Source organism: Apium graveolens, chromosome 2 (genome assembly GCF_009905375.1).
Source record: "Apium graveolens cultivar Ventura chromosome 2, ASM990537v1, whole genome shotgun sequence".
Taxonomy (NCBI): domain Eukaryota; kingdom Viridiplantae; phylum Streptophyta; class Magnoliopsida; order Apiales; family Apiaceae; genus Apium; species Apium graveolens.
Window position 1 is genome coordinate 221,940,699 of NC_133648.1, and position 8,989 is coordinate 221,949,687.

General features: G+C 35.1%; 1 protein-coding gene across 13 annotated transcripts; it reads left to right on the forward strand.

Moving 5' to 3' along the window:
• Positions 1-711: 711 nt before the first annotated feature.
• On the forward strand, positions 712-4,636 carry LOC141708123 (kinesin-like protein KIN-14M). 13 transcript variants are annotated; one of them, XR_012569374.1, is made up of 9 exons: positions 712-928; positions 1,054-1,117; positions 1,218-1,290; positions 1,390-2,460; positions 2,553-2,663; positions 2,895-2,991; positions 3,440-3,517; positions 3,644-3,716; positions 3,867-4,636. XR_012569374.1 is itself a non-coding variant. In XM_074511607.1 (9 exons), the coding sequence occupies exons 6-9, from the start codon at positions 2,920-2,922 to the stop codon at positions 4,520-4,522; spliced, it is 549 nt and encodes a 182-aa protein (XP_074367708.1). In that variant the 5' UTR covers positions 712-928; positions 1,054-1,117; positions 1,218-1,290; positions 1,390-2,460; positions 2,553-2,663; positions 2,895-2,919; the 3' UTR covers positions 4,523-4,636. The 13 variants fall into 13 exon arrangements, 3 of the variants coding, with proteins under 3 accessions (XP_074367708.1, XP_074367709.1, XP_074367707.1); XR_012569376.1 differs by having other exon boundaries at positions 4,064-4,636; XR_012569378.1 differs by having other exon boundaries at positions 4,298-4,636.
• The last annotated feature ends 4,353 nt before the right edge of the window (positions 4,637-8,989 follow it).

Consider the following 8,989-nt stretch of genomic DNA (forward strand, 5'->3'; position numbering starts at 1 on the left):
GACAATTGAAGGAGTATGAGAGTAGATACCCGACGCATGATCTAGAGTTAGCAGCCATAGTGTTTGCCCTAAAAATTTGGAGACACTACCTATATGGTGAGAAATCACTACGCCATAGATTGGATTCCGCAACCGTTCACACTAGGGTTGCAAACAAAAGTGTAATAATAGCCTTCTAAACCCATGTCTATCGCAACCCCTATTTTTTGATGTTGCGGTATAGTCAAAATGTATTACCAAAATGACATAGATGATTAAAGATGATTTTTTAATTTAACTAATTAATAATTAACATAGAAATGATATAATAATTGAAATATATTCTTTAATGTAACTCAAAATTATTATTTTTTTAAAAGTGATTTTAATAAATTAATTTATGGACTTTTAATTAAATATACGCAAAATAACTATTTTTTTAATATTTAATAAATATTAAATTTCTTTTGTTTGTTTAAAACTAATTAAATAAATTTCAATAATTATTTTAAAATATTGATTAAATTCTCCAAAAATATTTTTTTAATTAAAAAATCAAAGTATGTAACATATTTGAATTTATGAAAATAAATTATAATTAATTAATTACAATAAATATAATGTGTGCAATTTAAAAAATATTATAGACTAAAATATTGAAAATATCATTTAAATTAAGCAAAATTAAATATATTAGGCCTTGTGGTTGAATTTTGGGTTTGGGGCTGGGCGGCTAAGACTTGTATAAGGCGGCAAATGAAATTTTCATTGAGAGCCAAAAACAAAAAGGGGGAATCAGTACACCCCACTCTGACTCTTATCTTCTTCTCTCTTTCTATCCAAATTAGGTCTTCTACCTTTGTCTCTCCATCTAAATTATGGTCCGAGGTGAGTTGGGATTCAAGGGTTCAATTAGGGTTTGAACTTTCAGTTTGATTTTGATTTTAAGGTATAATCCTCACTTGATATGTGTGTAATTATTGTGTATCTCTCTCCCTCTGTCTATCTATCTCGCTCTGTGTATTTCATTCTCTCCCTCTCCTTCACTTTGTTATTTTTTCTTTTTTTTTACAGATTTTCAAGATGGCAGTGGTGAGTTCGTAATTGACTGAGTAATAACTAATACCCAATTGATCGAGTAATAGCCAAAAAATTTCGATTATATTTTTCAAGACTTAAAGCATTTGATTTTGGGGATTATTCCTAATTAAATCCCCAAAATGTTTTTTTTATACAAGGTTGTCGATTATCGTATCTGTGGTGATCCAAATTCCCTTCTTCGCTTTGAATTTGTCGAGTTCACTGATGAGGGTAAGCTTATAAAAACTACTACTATTGTTAACTGTTTATTCGTATTTTGTAGTTGTGTTGATACTCTTGAGTGACCTGGTATGTTCATACTTTATGCAGGAAATGGAAGTTTCGGATAGTCTCATCATTAAGATCCATAATTCTTTCTCTGCTGACGTACATTTTGCAGCACCGATATCCTCTTTGAGTACAAATGAAGTTGAGTTTGCATGATTAGTTTCATCCTCACATAAACCACTGCTACTTTAATTATTAATGTTTTACTACATTTCTTCTTATCATGACATGAACATTTTTACTGTATTTAGGTTCGAGGTGTGTTACAAATATTAAAAGGGTGCTCTAGTTCTTTATCAAAATTTTGAATATATCGAATTTTCCTCTTGGTGAGATTTTTTTAAGTTAGATATTCATTTGTCATATAAATCATACTTTTATTCTGAACAGAAAGGAGAATAGTCTCAAATTATTGTTGATCTTGAACAGCTATATCAGAAACTAGAAACTATATTATATGATACTAAAGGAAAAACAAATGAAGTGTTATAATAAATGAGCTGAAAGTAGCTGAATCATTGGAACGTCCCTGCAGATATCAACTTTGTTGTAAATGTTGAAATGTAAGGGGTGTTAGATGATGTAGGTGTCTGGCATTGGTGGTAGTAGCAGAATCATTGGAACTTCCCTGTAGATACCAAAGTCTTGGCTGCCATGATATTTATCTGTATTATAGCAAGCTGAAGCACGAGCAACACTGTCGGTTTCGTCCCTATAATTGTTCTGGCATAATACAATAGTTGTTCTACTTGAAGATATCATTTATCAGCATGTGCACTGTAATAGCATGATTGAATCCTAGCTGCGAATTCATAAAATGAATCGGAAGGATGTATTGGAATCTACATCACCTAAATATGCTGAGAGTGAAATGTGAAATACTGATTTGCCTTATATTGTTCTCTGATTTTCTGTTTTTGTAAGTTAGATGTCTTTTTCCAAATTGATTTTGCAGAAATACAGAGAGCAACATTGATAGAGTGGCTTAATACAACACTTTCTAATGTGAAATTGCCCGTATATTCTTCTGATGACGAATTGAGAGCATTGTTGCTTGATGGTAGTGTTTTATGTAGGTTATTGAATAAATTGTGACCTGGTTCAGTTAGCGAGGTAGTTAGATGATTTCACTTTACCTTTTTGCATGTATTGTTCTTATAATTGAGGTTCTCATTGTTCTCTCCCTACTTGTATTTTGTCGTTAGTTAAGAGGTTGTGATCATCCTTCAAAATTGGGCGTAGAAAATGTTGGAAGGTTTCTTGTTGTTATTGACCAGATGGTGTTTCCTAGATTTCAAGTTCATGATCTTCAAAAGGTAAAATTATCTACAGGGGTATCTTCTGAGTAAGATGATTGAGATGCGGTGTCATAGAATTATCTGGTTTTTATGATCTGCATTATATTAACTTGGTATTATTTCCTATATTACAAATTTAAATGTGATGCCTATAGGCTAATGTTTTATTTTGTTATTCTCACTCTCTATCTTTGTTATCGTTAATTTCTGTCCCGATTTTTTCTTACTTATGGTTCCCCAAACATCCAGGGATCGAAGCCTATAGTAGATCCGTATGGACTCAGTGACTCTTCTCCACGCGGAGAAAATTATATACCTAGAATATTGGAAGAGCAAAAACGGAAAGGTGCATCGAACTCATAATATCAACATGCTGATCTTAATCCCATCATGTCACGTTCTCTCTCTCTCTCTCACAAAAACATGTGTATGTGTTTGTGTAGTTGTTTCTACCAATCCAGGTGTGGTTATGTTGAAAAACCAATTTATTCAGGCAAACTAAGAAATAGAATAAAATTTTCCGTATGAACATAAAATTATGCAGTACATGGAAGTCATGGTTAACAAATAACACCTGTATTTTTTTGTTGTGACTTTGTCAATACCTAAGCTTGTTTATTAATATTTGAAATGATAATGGTTTTACTGAAGACTATATATCGTTGCAGAAAACCATTGTGATTTATGACTTGCTGGTTTTTATTTTGTTCTTTTAGGTGTTTAAATCAGAAGTCTTCAAAAATTAGTTTTATATCTCATTCGTGTTTTTTCTAATATCAGTTTTGTTTTCTCAGCGAGTGGCATGCCTATTAAGGAAAGTCATCCAAGAGATAGAGCGCCGTATATCCACTCAAGCAGAGTACATAAGAACTGTAATGTTATTAAGTTTGTATTATGGACCACTTAAGAATTGTAATGTAACAGAGCCTGTCAGTTGTAGATTTGTAATTCATATTCAATGCTCGAGTCTAATTACTATATTGAATTCTGCACGGCAGCAAAATAACCTGTTCAGGGCTCGTGAGGAAAGATATCAGTCAAGAATTAGAGTTCTTGAAGCCCTTGCAAGCGGTACTAATGAAGAGGCACATGTAACTTCAACTAATTATGAAGTTTTTATGCACTCCTTAGCAATAAATCACTTACTGTTGTTGTTGACAAGCCTACTAACCAAATATTACTGATATTTATGAGCTAAGATATATTACGTCAATCTTTTAGGTATCTACGACTAAGAGGATTAAGCTCTAGCTAGTAGAAGTTAGATGTTACCTTGGTAATGAACAACATGAGCACAGGAGTTGTGCAAAACCAGGACGAGACTTGCGATTATCAACATTAAAAACCTTACCAACTCCATTCTAATCTTTGTTGAGTTACCTTAGGTGTTGACAGTTGAGTATGCTCTATATTCTCAGGTTCTCTAAACTTTATTGTTCAACGCTCAAAAAGAGACTAAACATGTACCAAACCTGAAATGTATGTTAGAAAGATGACCATGTTTGACGTGATGGTCCTGTGTGTACTTCTTATCCTTGATCACACGTTTAAAACCTCTGGTAAGAGCCCATAAAAAACAAGGGCAGAGCATAAGCTTTAATTACGATAGTTTCTTTTTATGTCTTAGAAGATGTTTGCTTGATCCAACACAGGTCCTGCAGAAATTACTTGAAGCAAACCCCGGGTTGAACATTGACATGGCTCAGATTTGTGGGACAATTTCAGGTGACACAGGAGGAGCTGATGGTACTCCTCTTATCAGTGGTCGTAGCACTTGGACCATTTGTTATCTCTCTTCTACATTATTTTCAAAGACTTGTATGCTTTTGCATTATCTTGCACATTTAGTTCTTAGCAAGAGTACTTGTATTTCTTAAGTTATATTTTGGTGTGATGGATTGTAATTATTGGTTGGATAGAATGTAAGGGTTGGATGTGTAGTTAAGACCGGTTGGATGAATTGAATTGGTTATGAATGTTGTTGAATTTATGGGAAATCAAGTATTTGAAAAGTATATTTCAATTTTTTACAGCTCAGGTGTTGCAATAGCCTATTAGTACGTTGCAATAGGGTGCTAAATTATGCACATAAATTCTTTTTTGCAACATTAAAGGTGTTACAATAGGTGTGTTTCCATAGATGATAAAGGGCCCCACACATGGCCCGCAAATATTGTACTGGTAGCCCAAACCCTACTGTAACACTTTTCAAGACCTATTGCAACCCCATTAATGTTATAATAGCACGTTTCTGTAACGGATAAACAAGGGTTGCAATAGGGTGTCACCGGGGTTGCAAAAAACGCTATGGCAACGCCTAAAATTGCAACCCCGAAAAAGAGTCGCCATAGCCTTTTTTCGGCCGTTAGCAACGCTTTTTTGGCCTTTAGTAACGGTTTCTTGGGGTTGCGGAATCCAATCTATGGCGTAGTGAATGCGAGATCTACACTGACCATAAAAGCCTCAAATATATTTTCACTCAGAAGGAACTGAACATAAGACAGAGGAGATGGTTAGAGTTGATAGAAGACTACAACTGTGAAATTTTGTATCACCCGGGTAAAGCCAATGTGGTGACATCAGAGGAGCTAATTAAAGAATTCGAGAAGATGGAAATTGACGTAAGAATGACCGATAAAGGAACGGAAGGATTATTTGAGATTAAGCTAGTGCTGGAACTGACTGAAAAGGTACGAGTATGTCAGGAAAAGAAGGCGAGTGAAGAAAGAGAAACATTGACCGGTGAAGAAGTGAGATGCGAGAAGGACGAGAAATGGATCATGAGATATGCGTCCCGAATTCGGATTCCAAATGTGTAAAAGTTAAAGGATGAGCTGCTGCACGAAGGGCACAACTCCAGATATTCAATCCACCCAGGAAGTACAAAGATGTAGCGTGACCTTAAGGAATATTATTGGTGGCCTAACATGAAGAGAGAAGTAGCAGAGTGGGTCAGCAAGTGGTTGACATGCCAGAGAGTGAAGGCTGAATATCAGCGACCTAGTGGACTATTACGGCCCCTGGAAATTCTGGAATGGAAATGGGAGCATATAGCCATGGATTTTGTGACAGGCTTACCAAGGACAAAGACCAATCATGATGCCATAGTAGATTGACCAAGTCTGCACACTTCCTAACAATCAATGAAAGGTACACCGTAGACAAGTTGGTGGATATTTAGTTGAAGGAAATTGTAGTGAGACACGGCATTCCTGTAGCCATAGTATCAGATAGAGACCCAAGGTTTAATTCCCGATTTTGGAGAAGCTTCCAGGAATGCGTAGGCACCAGACTAAACACGAGTACCGCTTATCACCCCCAGACTGATGGACAAAGCGAAAGGACTATTCAGACCCTAGAAGATATGCTACGAGTATGTGCGATTGATTTCAAAGGAAATTAGGATGACCACTTGCCCCTGATCGAATTCGCTTACAACAATAGCTATCATGCTAGCATAGGAATGCCTCCGTATGAAACTCTTTATGGACGGAGATGTCGCTCTCCCCTATGTTGGGATGAAGTTGGAGAACACAAGATATTAAAACCAGAGTTAGTCCAACAGACCAGGAAAATGGTGGGACTTATCAGGAAAAGACTGGTAGCAGCCCAGGACAGACAAAAGAAGTACGCCGACCAGACCAGGAAGGATAGGGATTATGAAGTAGGAGATTATGTGCTATTGAAGGTATCTCCATGGAAAGGAGTGATGAGATTTGGGAAGAAAAGGAAGCTGAGTCCCAGATTCATAGGACCATTTGAAATTTTGAGGAGAATAGGACCTCTAGCTTACGAGCTCGCCTTGCCTCCTAATCTGCAACAAGTGCACAACGTGTTCCACGTGTTCATGTTAAGGAAGTACCATGCAGATGCACGACATGTAATAGAATACGAGCAGGTAGATTTACAACCAGACCTGACCTACATCGAGCAGCCAGTAAGGATAATGGACCAAAAAGAACAATTGCTGAGGAACAAGACGGTGAAGCTGGTTAGAATCTTGTGGAGGAATCAAAATATCAAGGAGTCAACTTGGGAACTTGAAGACACAATGAGGAATAGATAACCCCATTTATTTTCTAATTGATTCCGGGACGAAATCCTTGTTAGAGGGGAAGACTGTAATAATTCGAATTTTTGAGACCTTGTAAAATGTCTAATGAATAGTAACCCTGACGAACGGGAAAAACTTTTGAGCCCACACTATGTAGTGCATGAGAAAATGAGTTTCGGAGTTGATATTATGATTATACGTACCAAATGAGTGTATGTAAATGCTATTAGTTTTCGAAGAAAACGAACTTTGAAAAACGACCGTATTTACAACTCATCGAAGATTATGGGAATCCCAATATAATTACAAGATTAAAACCCTACGGATTTATATTCAAGTATGATAATTCAAAATATAAGGAATAAATACGAAAGAAATTACGTCGTGAACCATTTACAAGTAAGTATCACGAAAACGCTTAAGCGACCGAGCGAACGCGTAAACGATTAAATAAACATAACGCACTAACTAAACATGGTAAGAAAGTAACTATGGTTACTTTATCAAATAGTGAGCTAAACTTAGGATGATCAAGCAAGCTAGCCAAATAGTGTGCTAAGGAAGCTAGCACATGTAGTTTAGCTTGTAAGCTAGCAAGCTACTTGGATTTGTCCCCAAGATTTGCAACAAGGAATAAACCTAGGATTCAAACTAGGAGAATATCAAATCAATATAAGATATCACCAATCTCATTTCCTAGAAGCAACCAAGGAAGTAAGCATAAAACTCTCTCCCCCCCTTCATTGTTTCCATTCGGCAATTTCAAGAAAAAGAAGGAAATCCAATTCATAATCTCAAGTTCTAGCCATGGTAAAATCATCCCATTAATTCTCAAGCTTCCTAACAACCAAACTAAGGTAAGAAAATTCTTTGATCTCTTTTTATCAAGGTTTGATGGGTGAAATAAAATCAAGAAAGTTACTAGTGAATAGTATGAATAGTAATTCTTCTTTGGGTTCTGGATTTCAATGGTGGTTTTAGGTTCCAAAAATCATAGCAAGCACTTCCAAGACTCCACCATCATCAAGAATACATCTCAAGATTTCAAGAAAGATAAAAATCTTTGAACCAACTTTAAAATGAATAAATCGTAACTTTAAGTTTCTGCAGAAAATCTTGAAGATGTAAACTGTAGTTTCTTGAAAAATAACCCTTGATTATGATAGAAATGTTATAAGGATCGTTTAGGTGCTTGAATCGCTTGATTCCGATTTACGGATCAAAAGTTATGGCCGTTTTACGAAAAGTGATTTACTCGACAAAAACTGCTACGAATTACGAATTTTGAAAATATAAAGGATCGACTTAAAAGTGATCATAAATCATGAAATATTTACAGAGAGTAACATATTGACTTTTCTAACTGCCATAAAAATTTTAAGTGAAAATAATGATATTTCTATTTTATAAAAATATCGGAGCCGAGACCACGCGATTAGAAACCGTAGAATCCATAAGCGGAGCCAACGACGATAATGAAAATGAACCTAAGATACTTAGAAAAATGAAGCGACCATGATGTGAATAAGGAATTAAAGGAATAATAAGGGTAGTATAAATTGAGAGGGTGCATAATAAATAGCGCATGAGTGCGAGTCACCGTAAATTAGAACGGGACCTAACGAATTGTGTTTATAATTATAAATTTCCGAGCGGAACATAGAGCATCCTCCACCTCGAAATACCCAGGAAAGTTTACGAACCCAACTTAATTTTACTGTTGTGTTGTGAAATGATTGTTTTACTATCATTGCATAAATACCATGCTTTCCATGATACGTAGTAATTGAACTTTTTCGCATAATGTAGCAATGTTGTACGATAAGTAAATATCGTAAAATATTTAATTCCGCTTTAAGCGTGACGTATGATTATAAGACCGAGAATCGGTCAGGATTTTAAGATGAAAACACAGGATTCATTCCGGTGATATTATAGGATGATTACAAGTCCATAATAGTACATTTTAAAGGGACTTAACGTCCACTTAAGAAACATTAAAACACCTCGAACGTTTATTAAAACGATTTCCCAACGATCATATTCCCTCAACTATATTTTATTGTTCGAATAATAAATAATAAATACCTATTCCTTTATTATGGGAGTAGTATACTCCAACGATTATTTATTTCAAATCTGATTAAACATTAAAGATTATTAACTACGTAGACAAAAACTAGTTGAGGAATATTATTTTAAATATTCTTTTAGAGAGTAAACTCATTCGAGGTTTAATTATTTATCGATTATCGTGTAATTATTTATTATTCATTAAAGGGTTTATTAT

Coding starts and splice junctions, on each gene's coding strand:
- LOC141708123 (XM_074511606.1), top strand. CDS start 2,920: ATGGACTCAGTGACTCTTCTCCACGCGGAGAAAATTATATACCTAGAA. Junction 2,992..3,439: donor GGAAGAGCAAAAACGGAAAG/GTGCATCGAACT, acceptor TTGTTTTCTCAG/CGAGTGGCATGCCTATTAAG. Junction 3,737..4,297: donor GTACTAATGAAGAGGCACAT/GTAACTTCAACT, acceptor GATCCAACACAG/GTCCTGCAGAAATTACTTGA.